At 46.5% G+C, this 19,452-nt stretch overlaps 1 protein-coding gene across 6 annotated transcripts in view; it reads left to right on the forward strand.

Moving 5' to 3' along the window:
• The first annotated feature begins 1,763 nt into the window (after positions 1 to 1,763).
• VANGL1 (VANGL planar cell polarity protein 1) overlaps positions 1,764 to 19,452 on the forward strand; it is a 45,182-nt gene continuing 27,493 nt past the window's right edge. The window contains exons 1-4 of one of the 6 annotated variants that reach the window (XM_083420156.1): positions 1,764 to 1,830; positions 7,247 to 7,481; positions 13,407 to 13,533; positions 16,886 to 17,493. In XM_083420156.1, coding sequence (XP_083276282.1) covers positions 7,411 to 7,481; positions 13,407 to 13,533; positions 16,886 to 17,493 — 806 coding nt within the window. In that variant the 5' untranslated portion in view covers positions 1,764 to 1,830; positions 7,247 to 7,410. Of the gene's footprint in view, positions 1,831 to 2,111; positions 2,767 to 4,682; positions 5,777 to 7,246; positions 7,482 to 13,406; positions 13,534 to 16,885; positions 17,494 to 19,452 lie in introns of those variants that run through there. The other 5 variants (XM_083420154.1, XM_083420157.1, XM_083420152.1 and 2 more) reach the window with 5 other exon arrangements.

The raw sequence follows: 19,452 nt of genomic DNA on the forward strand, positions 1-19,452 counted from the left end.
TTTGCCCACACCATCGCCTCCATCTCACTAAACCGGTGGCAAAGTGGGGTGCCAATCTGTGGCTCATCTCAGGTACCAAAATGTCTTGTTCTAGCCCCGACAGAGGGTGCACGCACTGGAGAAAGAGGTGAGTTTTCTTTGGGCAGTAAATAACAGCAGAATGCGACCAGGACATGCTCAACACTTACTCAACATTAGAGAGACTGTGAGCAGATGTTTCAGCAAGTCATGCACACGGTCAGGGTTCTATTGGGAGAGCACTTCACATCCCCAAACAACAAATTTTAGAGGCTTTTCTCGAAATGCCCGCCTTTGGTGTCTCCTGTCTCCATGGCTCAGGTGATTCTCAAGGCATTATGAATACAACGGGCATTGTACACATTCAAAATGAAAAGTATATGCTTACTTTTTATATACTAGAACCTCTGTAGGGCAGCTTGAATATTCAGTGTATCTGATGTTGCATTTTGAATCTGACAAGGACCAAGGCAACTGAACAACTTCCAGATATGTAACGTTATTACTTGGCTAGTTATATTGCATGCCCATCCATCCAGGGTCTATTTTTATTTCTTATCTAACTTTATGAAGTTGTATCACAGTTGATTGTTAACCATTCAGGCATGTTGTAGTAGTGAAAGTAATAGTGTCGTTGTCATATAGTAAACAAAGGGATTTCTGCTACCGGATAATCTCAGACATATGGTTTGGGGAGAGACATATGGTGTTCTTCAGATAAAGAACACATCCTTGTCTTACCCTTGCCTTTATTAGAATGGAGTTGGTAAGATTTACCTTGGGATTACATGTAATATCTGTTTTTGGTGTTTTTTTGTATTTGTTTTTTAAAAGCTGTCCCTAGAGTTAATCTCTTTTGAATCAAAAACAGACTTAAGATATACATTAGAGAGAATATAGTTTTCCTGTTTGATGTTAGAAAATACAGGCTGAAAAATATTTCAGCCCTCTGCTTCCTGGCACAGAAACATGAATCTTAACATATTGGCCCAAATATAAGCCACACCCAAATATAAGCTGCACCTTTAAAATTCGGGGGGGGGGGGGAAGGGGAGAGAGAATACCCAAATATAAGCCGCTTCCTTCAAAATTCTGCAGGCACTCACACCCATTCTGTTTTACCGTATGTCTGTCTCAGCAGCGGTATCATAAAACCCAATTTTTGTAGGGTCGCAATACTTTTCACGGTCGAAATTTGGAAAAAAAGTGAGGCTTATATTCAGACCAATACAGTAATAGTTTTTATATAGAATTCCCTGATAACCACTGCCATGTCATGGATCACATCCACGTCCACACCCCCCTGTCCACCCAGTGCTTTTTGGAGCCCTGCCTTTCCTGTATCTCTTTGTTCTATGAAATACTAGGAGGCCATGGATCTGAGATTCTTGCCCAATGGGGTTGGACCTTTGAGTTGAGGGGAGTGAAGGTTTTTGGAAACACCATCGGAAAATCTAGAGGACGTTTATTTCTTATCATTGCCTTTGGTCCACCCTGGCAGGGAAGTGATGTGGTCTGTAACTGTGTACTGGGCAGTTTGCAGCTGTAATTCTTGTAAAAGTTACGTTTAATGTGCATAAAAAGCTATGTTTGTGTGTCTCGTGTATGAAACTTAATAGTTTAAACTTGCAGAGAACTGTAGCAAGTGCAAAAGGCGCAAAAGGCGCATGCACAAAGCTGTGAAAAAAGGGTGGAGTCTTTTTTTCAATATTATGTAAACTGAACTCATCCCTGGATCGCTCTCTGAGGCTGCCAGCATATTGAAGAAGCAAGTTGCTTATCTGAATCTCTCTCTGAGGCCAGAGAGAATAAGTAAGAACCCTAAATAAAACTGGGCTGCATTGCTGGTTGCTTAACAGCAGCGTATTGATTTGTATTTGCAACTTTTTTTGGTAACAAGCTTCAAGATAGTTTGCAGGAGCTTAGTGATGCCTACTCGCCACAAGCTCCAGAGCAGGGGATTCCGGATCTGGAGGGAATGCTCCACAAAATCCGGAGGGGGCATCCCTCAGAACCCCCCTTCTCCATGGCGGCGCCAGGAAGCCCCGGACCCGTGACTTTGGCAGGGCAGCCCGCGCCCAGGCGCGCCGCCGAGGCTTGCAAAGGAGCACTGTTCAAGCGCAGCCTTCTTCTTGATCCTGCTAGCCCCGACTTTGGGAGAGCGTGCGCACAGCAGCGCGGGGCTGGCTCGCCGTTCATAAGCATGCACACGATCGGGCTACACCTCTTTCTCCCAACCTCCCGCAGAGAGGCCGGCAACTCCCCCCCGCCGCCTCCCCTGTCTCTCCGCCGGGAAGCGGCCCTGGCAGTCCTGCGCGGCGAGCGCTCCTTCCGTCCAGGCCAGGCTCGCCTTCGCTCCGAGCAGGCCGAGGCAGGCAGGGCTGGTCTCGGCGGCGGGCGGGCGGGGCGCTGCCGCCGCCGTCCTGGGCACAGGAAGCGGAAAGCGCCGCTGCAGCCGCCGAGTCGGAGCCTGGAGCTGAGCCGGAGCAGGAGGCGGCGGCGGCGGGCGGGCGAGCGGGGAGGCTGGCGCGTTGCGCGCTCCGTCCACCGGGAGCTGCAGGATGGCGCGGCGGCGGGCGGGCGAGAGGTCAGTCGCCTTCTTCCTTCTCCTCCCGCTCCAGGGCGCGGCTTCTCCCGCTCCTTCGCCCGGGCAGGGACCCGTCCGCCAGCCCGGCGCGATCCTCCTCTGCGCGCCCGGGAGCCGCGGGTGCGGGGCTTGGGGGAGACCCTCTTGCCTCTGCCTGTCCCGTTGCGCAGCGGGGTGAGAAGGGAGCGCGGCAGCCCAGCTCCCCCCGCCGCCCTCGGCCCGACTGCACTTTCTGGCAGCCGGGAGGGAAAGTGCCGGTCTGTGCGCCAGCCTCTCCCTTTCGCTGGAGGAGCAGGCCTGGCTGCCGCTTCCCGTGAGCCCGGGGCTGGGGGGGGGGGCTGTTCCAAACCGGGGGGGGGGGGGGGGCGACAGCGGCCGGGAAGCGCAGCTTCTGAATTTGTGTTGCTTGAGCTCTGGGCTAGATCAAGTTGTCATCCGCTTTGCAGAGTAACCCATTGGGCTACTTTTTCTGCTAGCTTGGACGCATCCTTGCCATTGCATCTGGGCATGGCTTGCTTTTACCTCATGCTACAGACTGGTGCCAACTCCGGGGGTGCAGGCAGCATTAGCTGAGGCACCCTGTTTAATGAGTGGAGATGTGCCCTGATCTGCAGGGATCTGTAGGGAGAAGGGCAGCCAGTGCCTTCTGGTTGGGGCACTGTTGCTTGGGCACCTCGTGGCAACGGACCCCCAGCCCCAGGGGCCTTTTGCAAGGCCAGCAGGAAGCATGCAGGGCTGAGTGTCACTGCTGCCTTCAAGCTGCAGTGTGCAACACCCACCCACCCTTGTCCACCCTTCCTGGGACAGTTGGGAGCCTCTCCTGGAAAGTGAGAGCACTTTCAGGGAGCAGCATCCATCTGCTGTTTCTGCTATCAAGCTGGAAAGGTGGCAGGGGTGGGCAGGCAACAGTTTGGTCGGCTTGGCCAAGGCTATTCAGCTGCCTTTGCCATGCAGCTGCCAAACAACTTCCAGCCGTCTTCACAACTTTGGAAGCTGGGAAGGACAGGGAGCGTGGCTAACTGGATGCTGCTGGCATGGGAGGTCTCCAGGTTGACCCTTTGCGCCACCTTAGCCAGGTTGCTGGCAACCACTTCCTACCCTTGGAGCTTTGGACGGAAAGATTCCTCCCCACTTTCAGCAGGGACAACTGTGTAGTTGCCGAGATGATCTCCACCCAGCTCTGCAGCTCCAGAGTTGGGAGGAATGCTGGCTGCTTGTCGTGCTTACCAGGAGGTGCCACCGCAAGTTGCCATAGTGAGCCTGGCGAGGGGAATTGTTGAAGGCTGGTTCCTCCCACATTCCTTCCTTTACAGGCACAGTTACTGCAAAGTGAATGGTGTTTTAGGGAGTCATTAACCAAAATAGGCTAATTCCAGGCAAAAGCCTTGAGCAACACCCTATCCTGGAGGTTGCTTGGAAACTTGGGCAGACGTCTAGTGCTGGTTATGATTTGGGATTGCAAGATTTCTTGCAGTAATGCTAGGTACTTTCTAAAGCCGTTGTTTGATTGTATGAGTGAGTTCCATGTAGGAAATGCAAAAATATCAGCATGAAAAGACAATGTAAGAAATCAATCCACTGCACAAATACTTAGCTACACTGTGGGTTCTGGGTTATACACCAGTGTGTCTCAGAATCTGCTTAGATATTATGCATAGAATTAGGTTGCATGCAACCAGTGATTCAACAGGTCTTTCCTGCAGTAGAGAAAATATTCCCTTGATGAATGGAAAGTGTGTTGCCCCGTAAAACTCTGGTGTTAAGTAAAAACAAGCTGTTTGGTGCAAGTTCGAAAATACTGCATCTATAAGGTAGCCCTGTGTGCCAATTTAATAGTCTCAGTTGAGACTGTTTAGCTGGAAAAGACTGTAAAGCCTTAAGGAAGAAATCAGTTATGTTCAATTTTATGAAGGGAATATCCTTCAAAAACCTCTGAGCTTGTGCTGTTGGGTGCCTTTAGTAATGTATTGTTGTGAGTTACGTCTGCCTAAGAAGAATATTATTACACTTTATTTGCATAACTTATTTACACAGTACCCTTAGTTAAAAGTAATGTCATGCTGGTTCACAAAATATACAGCTATAGCATCCAGGGTTTGGGAAGGAAGGTGGAAAAACCTTACAAATGCCTAGGTGAGTTGATGTTTTGCCTCTTGCTGTAAATCTGCTGAAATAGCTGGTGCCTGATGGAACTCGGAAGGGAGATCATTCCTCAAGGTGGGTGCCATCGCAGCTGCTGTCTGGACCACTTAGATAATAAACTAAATTGGGCATCATCAAGAGGAAGCTTGTCTCGTTGACTACAGAAATGGTGGTAGAAGAGATACCTAGTTCCATTTCATTCAAAAGCTTATAACAGAAACAGCTCCAGAGAGGTTGATATGTTAGTCTGTTAAAGCAATCAGGGGGAAAATGTCTAGTGTGACTTCAAAGACCAAGTGAAAATTTATTGTGCCATAAGCGTTCATGGAGAAGAGCGATTCAGCTCTAGTGCTCAGTGTTTAATTCTTGAGGGTGCAAAGCAGTTCTGCTTTTCAGCAGAGGGCAGCAGCTGCAGGATAGTCCAGCATTACACACACAAGTTGCAGATGGATGTTAATAATTGGTGGCAAAACACACTCGGGTTTGGTTAGGGTGCTTTTGCGTATAGAATAGAGACTGGAATAAGCAGCGCAAACACTTTTTTTCAGAAGTTCTTTATGAAAGCACTAATATTAACAATGTTAGAATCTTAAGCAACATTAATGCATCTGATGTCCATGAAACCTTATAGTAACAATGCAGTCCTTTACTCAGAAATAGAATCATAGAATTGTAGATTTGGAAGGTAGGCAAAGGGTCATCCAGTCTAACCCTCTGCAATGCAGGAATCAAGATACTAGATACATTAGTTCACGTACTGCTTCTTTGCTGAGTGAATTGCAGGTGACCACCCAGTGTGAGAATAAGCAGCACTTGAACCCATGGCCTTCAGAGATGCTGGCAAGCTCTTTAACCGCCAGACCACTTTGCCTCACATAGTTTTCACTATATTCATTGACACCAAATGTCACAAGATTATTTGTTGTTCTAATAAATATTTGTAATGCTTCCCAACCAATTTAACTCCTAAACTTTATATTTTTAGATTTTTAGTTAAGCTTCCAGCTTCCCTCTCCAATGCAGACCAAGGTGATTTCAGCGCTTTCTGTCATTGCCTACACTGAATCATATATTGGCTTAATAATGAGCCTTTTGCTTCTTACATGTAGCTCCTTTGCCCCTCCCTTTGCGATGTGAGCTGTCAAGTCAGGAAGCGTCTAAAGAACTATAGTTCCCCATTTAATCTGAACCGGGGGACTGCGGTTACCAGCCATGAAACAAGGCAAGATATAGAACCAAATTTAAACCATGGTTTACAGTGCAATTATATATGATAAGCAACTTAGCTCAGTTGGTTAGAGCATGGTGCAGACGTGTTCACTCAAAAGTAAGTCTCACTGAGTTGAGTAGAGCTTACTCCCAGAATAGCGAGTCTCGGATAATAGCCTGGCTTGATCCAAATCATGCTTCAGACAAAATGGTAATTATGGCTAATTATAGACTTCTTGTTTTGATTGTTCATGACACAAAGGGAGGACCAAAAGAGCTATTTGCATGGGCAGAAGTCTTGTTGGTTCGTATCTCAGCTTACTGAGCAGAGATGATTATCCAAACCATTGTGGTCTGGTTCACACAGAATGCTGGTTCAGAGATGGTTTAGGTTGACATGCATAGACCACAGTGAACCTTAAATTAGTTTGACATTTTACTTTTAGTTCTACCAGGTGATCAATAAGAAAGGCTTTGCTGCATTGCCTTAGCAGGTCCTGAATGATACAGCAGGGTTGTGTTTTGATTAGTGTCTCCAGAGTCCTGGCTGCAGCATTCTGATAACAGACCCTTCTCTTGGTTGTGACCCTCACTCTAAATGTATCCTGACTTTATACTGTCTCAGTGATATTTTTTTTAAAAAAAGTTTATCCACCTTGTATGCAGTTTCTTTGCCCGCTACATGGTCATTTCATTTTTTGGTCTTATTTTTTGTATGGGCCATTGTAAAACACAACCTTCCTTCAGTCGTCTCCCTCCCCCTTCAGTCATCTTTTGAGCACATTAAACAAAACCAAAAGCTTTCGAAAATCGCAATGATTACTTCCTAAATTCAGATGCTGCCCTTCCAGTGTGCAAGGTAAAAATCACCAATCCAAGATTAAGAAAATGCACAAGAGAAACCTCAAATTGAACAACAGCATGTTATAGTGCTATACTGATCAGAGTACAGCAGATCTAGGTGTGACTTCATCCTCTTTACTCATATGTTCAGATAGTTAAGGGCCAAATTGCATGGAAACTTCAGCAGATGTAACAATTGTCCTCTCATCGTGAGAAAAAATTCTGAGAAATTCTACCTGGACGGCATTTTCAAGCCCGTTTCCTGGCTCTGTCTGGGAAAATCCAGACGTATGGCAGCCCTATTTTCAACACACAACTATTAAAGGCACCCCAGGTTCAGAGTGTTTGAATATTAATCCCCAAAAGCAGGGAAAGCACCACTGCAGGAGAACCTAGTATTTGTTTGTGTTTAATAGTCCATCTCATTATTATTATTTACTTCCCTAGGTTTATGTTGAGGATGCTTCCCTAGAACTGAAGACTGAAATTACCGTTCTCTCAAAATTTTGGGCGGATTATCGAAAATCGGAGTCAACCACCAAAACGCTTTCTTCGGACTTAGTGGCCTGCTTGGGTGCCTTGGTCTTCTGTTCCCCGGCTTCTCTTCCACCATGGATACCGAGTCAACCTACTCTGGATATTCCCACTATTCAGGTCACTCCAAAAAGGCCCAGAGACAAGGGTATGAATACTTTTATCGCAGATCTGGTCTAGAATCTGCCTTCTTCCTTCAGTTGTGTAATGAAACTTGTTTGTCTTGGTGAATGCTCCAGCACAAATCCACAAAAAGAGAGCACGGTCTATGGGAGAGCCCTGAATGCTTTCTTTGCTTATTGTGTCTCTGGTTCCACACAGGACTGGAATGGGGATAGCTGTGGCCCTTCAGATGTTCTTGGGAGTCCAGCATCCATCAGTACCAGCCAGCATGGCCAGTGGTCCGGGTAATGAGAATTATAGTCCAGCAAAATCTGAAGGGCCACAGGTTCCCCACCCATGATATAGGGGTTAGGATGTGGCCTTTGCATTATAATGCTTTTGACCCACATAGTCAGGATACCTCATTCCCTTTGCCATCTTCCATCATATTGCCACTTTCTGCAATACCTAAGGCCCCAGCTACACAATTCCCAGAGTTCCCTAGGAAGAGGGATGGACTGTTAGTGGAATTAGGTATCCCCTTAAGGTTGTGGCCCTGCATTTGCTGTAGCAGCAGAACCACTGCAAAACATTGCCCCCTGCTCCCAACTCAGTCTCCTCAGACAAATACCATGGTGAGGGGGATTCAAAGGCACCAAGAGATCAAGGCTTATTACCCCTCTCCTTTTCCCAACATAGGTCATTATGCAAGTGACCAAGGCTGTCTCATTGCCAAAAGTAGGCTGGAATCTCACAAGTGAGATTCAGGCCTACTTTTGGCAATGAGACAGCCTTGGTCACTTACAGAGCTAGAAAAGTTTCCTCCTCCAAGGGTGTCTGGAGTTGTCTTATAAATATTCCCTTTTTAAAATTATATTTTATTCCATTTCACCATTTTAAACAATTTTGTATTTTCCCTTATTTTTGTCGACTTCCTACCCCATTTCCCAAGAAGTTGTTGTTTCTCCCCTTCTGCTGCATCCTGTATTCTATAATCAGATCATAACCACAATATTATAATCTAATTACTTCTGCTGCTCATAGCTCAAATCCTGCTCACGAGTTCATCATGCTGTAATCTTTCTTTAAATAGTCCAAAAAGGCATCCGTTCTTCCATAAGGCCTATAAATCTTCCTGTTTGCTGCAGAAGTTTGAAGTAGCCCAGTAGTTCCCAGTTAGGGGTCCGGGGACCATGGGGGTCTGTGGAATGCACCCAGGGGGGTCTGCGGCCCCATCCCTTGCCTCCCCCAACTGATTTTTTGTCATTTTTTGCATGGTAATATCAAATTTTTATGTTTGTTTTAGCACTGTTTATGTATGTTTTGGCACTGTTCGATTTTTCAATATACAGTGGTGCCTCGCAAGACGAAAAGAATCCATTCCGCGAGTCTCTTTGTCTAGCGGTTTTTTCGTCTTGCGAAGCAACCCCATTAGCGGATTAGCGCTATTAGCGGTTTAGCGGCTATTAGCGGCTATTAAAGGCTTAAGGGATTAGCGGATTAGCTGCTAAAAGGCTATTAGCAGTTTAGTGCCTTAGAAAAAGGGGGTGAGGAGCGGAAAAAACCCCCAGGAATCGCAAGACATTTTCGTCTTGCGAAGCAAGCCCATAGAGAAATTCGTCCTGCGAAGCACCTCCAAAACGGAAAACCCTTTCGTCTAGCGGGTTTTCCGTCTTGCGAGGCATTCGTCTTGCGGGGCACCACTGTATTGGCCAAAATCGGTTTTGAAATCGCACTGCGATAACAATTTTGACCTGGCAATATGCAGCAATATATCACTTCTCACGCAAGGGAGAGCAGGGCAGCTGATTTCAAGGCACTGCCGATGTCACACAATGATCTCAGCACGCTGCTGATCTGAGCTGCCTTCCCTCACGCTGACGGAGAACAGGGCGGCTGATCGCCCTCATTCAAGGCGCCGTGGCACTTCCTTCCCCTGGCACTGAGGCGGAGCGGCTTTCCTAATAAGGAACAGATTAGGGATGAGCAACATCTGGTTTTCAACATCGTGCTATATCAGCAGCTAAACATCGTGATATTCTGCTACATCGCTGGACATATATACAGTGGATGCTCGGGTTGCGAATGTGATCCAGGCGGGATGCACATTCGCAACCCGCAGCGTCCGCAACCTCAGCGGCGCGTCTGCGCATGCGCGGGTTGCAATTTGCACAAAGTGTGATTTAGCCCTTTTGTGCATGTGCGACCACCAAACCCAGAAGTAACCCATTCCGGTACTTCCGGTACTGCCGAGGTAACTACCATAGAGTTATCAAAATTTTCAAAACGTTTGGGGGGGAGTGTCCGTGGCTTGGCTTTTGAAAAATCGGGGGTCCTCAGTAATTAGCTAATTGGGAACCACAGATGTCGCGTAATTCCCTGCCCCAGATTTTCTATAAAACGTATTTCCAAAGGGGCTTGCTGTAACTGGTGCTTGTTGGTTTGAGTGATTCCTTTTAAAGTCCGTTTGAAGTTTGCAGAGGAGGAAACCGCTCTGTTTTCAGCAAGTGGTTTGAATTCAATCGGATTCCTGTAAAACTGGCTTCAGCTGCCCATCGGCTGATCTGTGCTTAGAACATGCCCCTTTGGAGACAGGCTTCCAGCCCCAGTGGGGGTCCCTGTAAGGAACATTCCTGATAGCCCCTTCGTAGACGCCTCTGTTCCTTCCCCACGGCTGACGTCACATAGAACGTTAGGAGTGCGGCAATTGGACATGGTGTGCCTTGCAGGCCAAACTGGGACTTGTGCCAGGTTTAATTAAGCTTGTCCAGTCCACACTACATCTAACAATTTGTGGAGGTGGGAAATCCCAGAGGTGTCATTCTTTCAAGTGGTGTCCGTTATCAATGCATATCAAAATGACTATGTATTATAAAACAACTATTTAAACAAATTTTTCAGTCACATGTCCAACTTGCCACATAAAAACAAGATTCCAAAGAATCTCTTGCACTTCCCTCCTCCCCTTTGTGGGTCCTATTGTTAATCATTTCCTCCTGCATATTTTATGATAATCCAACTTCTTTTACCTCTCCATTATGTCTAAAATTCACCATTAAACTACAAGTGGTATTCCAATCCTACTAATGATTTTAACTGTTTAGAATGGTTTTTAAGATAAGTTACAAATTTTCCCTTATTATATTTTTGGTCTTCCTGATTTCTGATTCTTCCGGTCATTTTGGCGTAATCCATCAACTTGATCTGCCATTCTTCTCTGCTAGGAGCTTTATCTTCTTTCCATCTCTAAACAAGCTTTTTTTCAACTCCTCACTCTCTCTGATCCACCTGGTCTCTCTCTATAGTTTTTGTGCAGAATCACTTCCCAATGGCTTTTCTCGTAATCTGCGCCCTTCTCTCCATTTCACTAAGTTTCTCTCCCTACTCTCTTACTTGGTTCCAGGTCCATTGATCCATTTTTCCTTTTTCAACTTTGACAAAAGAAAAAAAAAAGACAGTTAACTATATAGTTTCAGAAGTCCATAGGCCCCCTTGAATTTAGACATCGTCTCTCAGGGGAAGGGGTTTCTGTGCTCCTTGACTTGCCTGAGTCTTTATCTGTTTTACTACAGGAGACGTAATTCTTTACAGGTGGGTAACAAGATACTTGTTTCAAGTGGTGTTGATTATCATTAAGGATCGAGCAGGAGTATTCTGAAACAAATAATTTTCTTTTCTGCCAACTCTCTCTGACCCTCCTCTCTCTTGACCTTTTGTGCAGAATCACTTCCCAGTAGCTGTTCCCTTAACTTGTACCTTCCCTCTATGTCACTTACGTTTCTCTCTTTGAGTGCTGTCCTAACTCTCTTACTTTGTTCCCCATCCCTTGAAACAATGCTCTACCAAGCAGTGGCATAGCGTGGGGGGGGGGCTGAGGGGGCCATCACCCTAGGCCCTGTTTATTTTTGGGGGGAGGGCACATCATGGCGCCTTGCCGTGTCTCGAGCTGTTGTGTCCTTGAAGCAACAGGTGTGCAGCCTGGCCCCTGCGAACCCAGCACTGCTTTTGCGAGTGGCGCTGCTTGCAGGGAGGGCACCATGAGCTATTGTGTGGTGTAGTGGTTAAGAGCGGTAGTCTCGTAATCTGGGGAACCGCGTTCGCGTCTCCGCTCCTCCACATGCAGCCGCTGGGTGACCTTGGGCCAGTCACACTTCTTTGAAGTCTCTCAGCCCCACTCACCTCACAGAGTGTTTGTTGTGGGGGAGGAAGGGAAAGGAGAATGTTAGTCGCTTTGAGACTCCTTAAAGGGAGTGAAAGGCGGGATATCAAATCCAAACTCTTCTTCTTCTTCTTTTCGCGGCTCCCTCCAGCTGGGAAGGGTAGCTGAGAAGAATGCCCAGCATCATTTTTGTGACTCTTGCAAAACAGCGCTGGACTCACGGGGCGCCGTCAGTGTGTCTGTTTTGCAGCACTGGGCAGGGCAGGGGTCACTCCGGTGGCATGCCCTGCCCCATAGCCCTCCCCACCCACGGCACATTTTTTTGAGGGGGCACAATGCCCACACACCCTTCCCCACGCCCCTGCCTGTCCCTGGTGGCAATCAGGGATGCAGTGCCCCTGCTACCATGAAAACGCCCTAACCCTGAGCCTTGCTCGGAAGATATGTTAAAAGGAAAATACATATCTTTTGAAATGTAAGCTACCAAATAATGCAGTACACAGACACCATCAGTCAAAAGATCTGAATTTGTATTGGCCATCATTATATACCCGGAATAAGTGTTCTGGAATCTGTTCCTTCAGTGCTAGAGAGGAACACTTTCTTGCTTCTTCTAACCACCATGGTTAACTGCTAGTCACAGGGATGCCCAAGTGAGGAAGATAAATTAAGTCAACAGCTGCTTTCGGTAAGTTACTGGCCAAAGCCATAGTCAATCAAGGAAATGTTGGACTTGTAGGGTATTAGCTATTCTGCCTAATACTAAGGCTTCAGTATCTGAAGAAGTGTGCATGCACACGAAAGCTCATACCAATAACAAACGTAGTTGGTCTCTAAGGTGCTACTGGAAGGAATTTTTTTATTTTGTTTCAAAAAAGGCCTCAGGCAGTTCTGAGGGAGGGAAAAGTTACTTTGTCATACGTGAATTTGTCAGCTCAAGAAACTAAATAAAAGTTTTTTTAAAAGAAATGAAATTATACCATTGAAATGCTGGGCTTTCCCCAGATTGACAGCCCCAGTGCAGTACAACTTACTGCCTGACCAGAAGTTCTCTGTCTTGGATATGTTTTGAACCTTGGACAAGAGAGAAATTTAAGTTTGGCTGCCAGCGATGGTTAGCGTATGTGTGGGTTGGTGCGAGATTCCAGTTCTGTACAGATGGGAGAATTTGAGCCTGCCAAGACTCTCATCCTGCTGCGGCTGCCCTTGTGGGGTGTGTGTGTGTTTGTGTGTGTGTATATAGACTCCTAAGTGAGAGCTGTCAACCAGATTCCAGAATATTTGAAGGGCTTGCCATGCAATGTCCCCAGAAGTGCTTGTTGGAGGCAGCAGATTATGGATGACCTGTTGCCAGTGAGGTCACCAAAGGTTAATGAAATAAGATCTCCTCAGATCTTCCTTACTGAGGTGATACTTCACAGCAATGCTATACCGCACTTCCCTCATAATCTTCTTAGACCTCCTGAGGAATTGGGTGGCTATGCAACGTGGCCCTTTCTCTTCTTGGGAACACTTGAAAAGCCTTTGCATGCCAATTCGTTTTATTTCATTGACATTTGTGTGTGTGTGTGTGTGTGTGTGTGTGTGTGTATGCAGTGCTATTTCTCTAGAAAAAGAGGTGCCGGAACTCACCATGAACTCATTCTCTTAGAATATCAAGAGGTACTGGAACTGAGTTCTGACAAGTTCTGTCTGAAAAAATGCCCTGTGTATAAGTATAAATATGTATGTCTGCTTTTATACTGTTCATTGAAGGACAGAACAATCAGCATGTGAAACATTTTCTCCTTTTTATTTTTTAAATGGAAAAAGAAGTCGGGACAGGCACAAATCACCACGAAGTAAAGATGGAAGCCGATCAGAGAAATCTGTTACCATTCAAGCGCCAACAGCAGAGCCATTGCTGGGGAATGATTCTTCTCGGGCAGAAGAAGCTCAGGTAAGGAGTGAGGAAGGTGAGCAGCAGAATGTGGGCTGCAGGTGCAGGATTTTGTGGGCAGTGAATATCTTGGCACCTTGCTATTATTACTGTTGCTGTAAATGTGTTTTTCAGGCTAATGTCATTTCAGGTGTGGCAGCAATATGCTTAGATTAGCTCTTGATTTTGTTGCTGATATGACATTTTTATGGCAAAGGCTGTCACAGAATTGCCTTGGAAGCTTTAGAAGCTATCAGCTGATCATGCCTACCTTCAAAGGTTGCAGACTGGGAATATTTAAATGTGCCTAAATGCTTTTGACCAATGCTCCAGTGTCCGGTTGTAATCTGAGTTATTCTTGACACAGGATGCTGCACTATAAATAGCACATATTTGAAAAATATTTTTCAACTGATATGTCTGGGTGGACTGACTGCTAATGGCTTCCACAGGATCTGATGCTTTCTGACTGCAAACAAAAATAGCACAACTCATTTCTCCTGTACCGCTCACTAGAGACTTCAGAACTCATTCACATTCTCTCTCTGTCTCTCTCTTTCTCTCTTACACACACTCTTCTGCCTTGTTGCAGTAATCTCTGGTGAGGCCCACTTGGATGGGAATCTTGTTATTTGAATCTAACAGATGTTCAGTTTCTTTGCCACTCCTGGTAAACCTGACTTTTAAACAAAAAAGCCAACCAGGCCCTTAGGAGAGTAGTCAAACAACCAAATGTGTCTTGGACCTGACAGCCAAGGTAATTCAGTTCGGAGTTGGACATGCATTTGAGAGATTGCCTCACCTCTGCCTCAGACTGCCTTGAACTTGCCTTGGGCGAGTCTTTTGCCATCTTTAAAAATAAGACTTCCAATGGCTTGCCTTAAAGAAAATGTGCTTTTCAGTTTTGGAAGGGCTGTGGAAAAGTTTACCAGTATGCAAGATTCACCTTGCATATGGTACCTTGCAAAAGTTCTCTAATCCAAAAATGTTTTGCAAATTGCTGAAGGGCAAAGGGGAAGCAGTGGCTGGCTTATTGCCATCTTTCTGTGTACAGTGGTGCCCCGCAAGACGAATGCCTCGCAAGACAGAAAACCTGCTAGACGAAAGGGTTTTCCGTTTTGGAGGTGCTTCGCAAAACGAATTTGCTATGGGCTTGCTTCGCAAGACGAAAATGTCTTGCGAGTTCCTGCAGGGTTTTTTTCCTTTTCCCCTCCTTTTTCCCAAGCCGCTAAGCCACTTAACAGCTGATCCGCTAAGCCGCTTATCAGCTGATCCGCTAAGCCCGCTAAGCCGCTAATGGGCTTGCTTCGCAAGACGAAAAAACCCGCAAGACGAAGAGACTCGCGGAACGGATTCTTTTCGTCTTGCGAGGCACCACTGTAGTTTCATTGGCCTTTGGCTAAGATGACGTGGGGAGAAAGATCTACCAATTATATGTACCATTGGACGTTTACTGCAATTTGCAGAGCCCTGGAGTAAGCGAAAGACCTTTGGCAATCTAATTTCCTAAATGGCAGCTCTATTTCAGATCCATACTTGGCAGATTAAATGTCTTGACACCTAGAACAGGAGTACATGGGCACAGCACAACATTGGTGATGATACCTGACACTATATTTGGTAAACATTGCAAGATAAAAAGCTTCTGCCACTGGCTACTTGTTATGTCTACAGTGGCAAAGGAAACTTCCCAGGGAGTAGAGTGTTGGATGATCCAGGTTTAAATCCTCAGCCATGAAAATCCGTAGGGATGTTGATTAGCCCAAAGCTAATTATGCCCTATCTCAGAACTAGCTGATAGGATAAAATGGATGAGGGACAGAAACAATGGCAGCGTTTGCACATCCTAAAAAACTAGACTGTCTATGAATAAGTCTGATGACCCCTTCCCTGGAGAGAATGGAATAAACAAACAGAACTCTTGGATTCCCATTTTGTGGCTCCCTAAGCCACAAACTTGAGCCGTAGTTTGGTGTTGACTTGTTGATCATGGCTTGTTGGGGAGCAGCAAACCATGATCCATGGTTCAGATGTAATGGGAGGCCAAGACTTCCTGGTTTGTGTATCCTGCTCACACTACAGGAGGAGCAAAGTACTGTATGAGCTATCAGGCAATGTGTGCTCTGCTTGCTCTTAGTAAAAAGGTAAAGGGACCCCTGACCATTAGTCCAGTCGTGGCCGACTCTGGGGTTGCGACACTCATCTCGTTTATTGGCCAAGGGAGCCAGCGTACAGCTTCCGGGTCATGTGGCCAGCATGACTAAGCCGCTTCTAGCGAACCAGAGCAGCGCACGGAAATGCCATTTACCTTCCTGCCAGAGCGGTACCTATTTATCTACTTGCACTTTGACGTGCCTTCGAACTGCTAGGTTGGCAGGAGCAGGGAGCGAGCAACGGGAGCTCACCCTGTCGCGGGGATTCGAACTGCCGACCTTCTGATCGGCAAGTCCTAGGCTCTGTGGTTTAACCCACAGCGCCACCCGCGTCCCTTCTTAGTAAACCATGCTAAACCCAAAAGATTGGCTTTATTGTGATGTGCAAACATGTATGTTCTCCTAGGAGGAATGCAGGAATAATTATTTTTAACAATAGTGTATAATGATGACATCTCACAGGTTTTTTTGGTAATTAGTGTATTAGGCCTATTACAGTGGTACCTCGGATTACAGATGCTTCAGGTTACAGACACTTCAGGTTACAGACTCTGCTAACCCACAAATAGTACCTTGGGTTAAGAACTTTGCTTCAGGATGAGAACAGAAATCGTGCGACGGCAGCGGGAAGCCCCATTAGCTAAAGTGGTACCTCAGGTCAAGAACAGTTTCAGGTTAAGAACGGACCTCCGGAACGAATTAAGTTCTTAACCCGAGGTACTACTGTAATTGTTCTTCCTCGTAACAATATCTTTTAACTATGTGACTCGTCAACTGACCAAATCTTTTTTGACCACTTAGATGTCAAGTATAACTACTGAGGGATGAGTAACTGGCTGAGATGTTTCCCCCCATTTTAAAGTGAAGTATGCTCTTCACAAAAGTAAAGCGAACAGTGAGAGTATGGGAGGGAAGCTGTGTGGTTTACTGTTATCCCAGGTGGCTATGAGGACAGTCAACTGAGGAAATCGGGAAACATCCTATGGAAAGGCTTTTGCCTATTTCTCCAGGGCATCCTATTCAGTGTGGGGAAGCCATAAATGCAGAGGGCATAGCTTGCTCTGGTCTCTTGTCAGCTGTGTGGGTCCATAGGCCCATGCATCTTGACTGGGGGATTGGAGGCCCTGAACTGGCCCTCTTCGCTTGCAAAACGAGGGCCATCTGAAAGTGTCCTGACTATAGGAGTTGCTTATGAACGTGTTGTCTTCTTTTCTGCTTAGGATGACAACTGGGGTGAGACCACAACTGCCATCACAGGTACCTCTGAACATAGCATGTCCCAGGAGGACATTTCCAGGATCAGCAAGGACTTGGAGGACAGCGTTGGCGTAGAGTGCAAGCGCTATTTTCTCTTGACGTTGGCTGCTGTTCTGGGACTCCTCGTCTTCCTCACCCCTGTTGCCTTCATTCTGCTCCCGCAGATCCTGCGGAGGACTGAGTTAGAGCCATGTGGCACTGCTTGTGAGGGACTCTTCATCTCTGTGGCTTTCAAACTCCTCATCCTCTTGATTGGCACCTGGGCTCTCTTCTTCCGCCAGCCCAAGGCTGACCTCCCCAGGGTGTTTGTCTTTCGCACCCTCATTTTGGTCCTCTTATTTCTGCTGGTGTTTTCTTACTGGCTCTTTTATGGCGTCCGCATTTTGGAATCCAAGGACATCAATTACCAGGGGATTGTACAGTTTGCTGTGTCGCTGGTGGACGCTCTTCTTTTTGTCCACTATCTCGCCATTGTGGTGCTGGAACTGAGGCAGCTGCAACCAATGTTCACGGTCAAGGTGGTTCGATCGACAGACGGAGAATCACGCTATTATAGCCTGGGACACTTGAGGTAGGTCAAAGCAGATTTGGGAAGCCAGAGCAGCAATTTGCATTTAATCTCTACTTCCTGCTTTATTTTTTAAAGGTGGAGGTTTTTTTATTTAATAGATATAAAACTTAAACTGAAGCCAGAAGAGAAACAGAATTCATCAAGCTGGATGAATCTCCCCTGTTTAATTTTGGTCTTTAGCTCAATTTCTGCAGCCCATTTACATGTACGGTCATACCTCGGAAGTCGAATGGAATCAGTTCCGGAAGTCTGTTCAACTTCCAAAACGTTCGGAAACCAACACACAGCTTCCGATTGGCTGCAGGAAGCTCCTGCAGCCAATCGGAAGCAGCAGAAGTTGCATTGGACGTTCGGGTTCCTAAGAATGTTTGCAAACCGGAACACTCACTTCCAGGTTTGCGGCGTTCGGGAGCCAAAATGTTCAACTTGCAAGGCGTTCGGGATCCAAGGTACGACTGTAGTTCCTTCACAAGTTTTGCTGGTGTTTGTTGAAAACAGCTTCCGCCTTAGCTTAAGTTGTGTAAGAACCCCATTTTTAGGCTCCCCACCTTGCCTCTGTGTGGGATCTAGCCCTGGCCACAGATTTGCGTCCGTGTGTGGGATTAAATGCATGTAGCAGGAGTAGGACTGGACCTCCTGGCCCTGCCCCCCACGTCATGAACCCCCCAGCTGCATAGTGACCCATGCATATAGCACCAGTGTCCGAAAAAAGAGAGCCCTTCCCTCATTGGTTTCCATGCAGTTTGGGACTACCTACTGCCCAAGCTCTTTCTTCCTTCTCTGGTGGGGGCAGGGGACCCTTGAAAGCACTGGGCAGCCTCTTACCTGAGCAGAACTTTGAAAGTGTGGTTGTCGGCTATCTCTCTCACTCTCAGCCAGCACTGCAAACAAGGTGGCATTCAGGGGTGAAGTTCTCTGTCCTTTACAGTTTCGCAGCTGGACAATCTAAAGGTAGTAAAGGAGGTGTGGCAGCAACATGGAGCCGCAACCCGATGGTGCTGCTTAGTAAGCAGGCAGGGTTAGAAGCTTCATATCTGTTCTGAATGGAAGGCGCAGCAGTTGGTGAGGAACAAAAATGCCATGTTCTGTCAGTTTGGTTAGATCGGGAAGGGAACAGTTGGCTTTCCAGATGTTGGATTCCATCTCCCTTCAGCCCCAGCTTGCAAGGCCAATTGTCAGAGATAGTGGGGCTTAGAGTCCAAAAACATCTGGAGGAAGAGCCCCATGTCACTGGACAGCAGCTGTGGTGTTGAATGTTTGAATACTCACCTGGATAAAATGCTGTCTCCACATCCAAAGCCTGGCATGTTGAGGAAAAGGTTAACCTAGAACCTTCTCCGTGATTTTGTGTGTGTTATGTTTTAGCACTACTTTATTGCATTTTGTTCCTATGTTTTACCCACCCACCCACCCAGGGTTTGCATATAACAGTTCTTAACAGCTTTGGACTTCTGGGCTCCCCCCCCCCCCCCCCATTTTAAGACATGATCTGCAGATTATGCTGATTACATACCTGGACTGTACCATTTCAGATTGTAGGATGTATGGGGTTAAGCATCCCATGTAAAATATTTTATTTATGTAGTAAACTAGCACATTAGAACGAGTGCTATAGTTGTAGCCCTTGCTGTGATGTGTTCAGTTTATTACATCTGGGAAGTCTATACATGAGGAAACACTCAGAAAGTTCTCTTCCCTGAAGCTCGCACACATGCCATCTGAAATGGAATTGCCCAAATTCCGCCGCCACACTTTGTGCAGTAATATGTAACATCAGCATTTAGATGAACCTGTTTAAATGAAAAGCAAAAAACTGGCAAAGGATGAATCAGTCTAAACTCTGGGTGGCTACCATACCAGCTGGGGTGAAATTGAGCTGAAGCTGTGCTCTTTTTTGTGTGTGTCCTCGTTTTCTTCTCTCCCCGCCCCCCCCCCAAAGTGGGTTGCTCCAGAGAAGCA

Source organism: Podarcis tiliguerta (assembly GCF_965153285.1).
Source record: "Podarcis tiliguerta genome assembly, chromosome: 17".
In the NCBI taxonomy this organism is placed as follows: domain Eukaryota; kingdom Metazoa; phylum Chordata; class Lepidosauria; order Squamata; family Lacertidae; genus Podarcis; species Podarcis tiliguerta.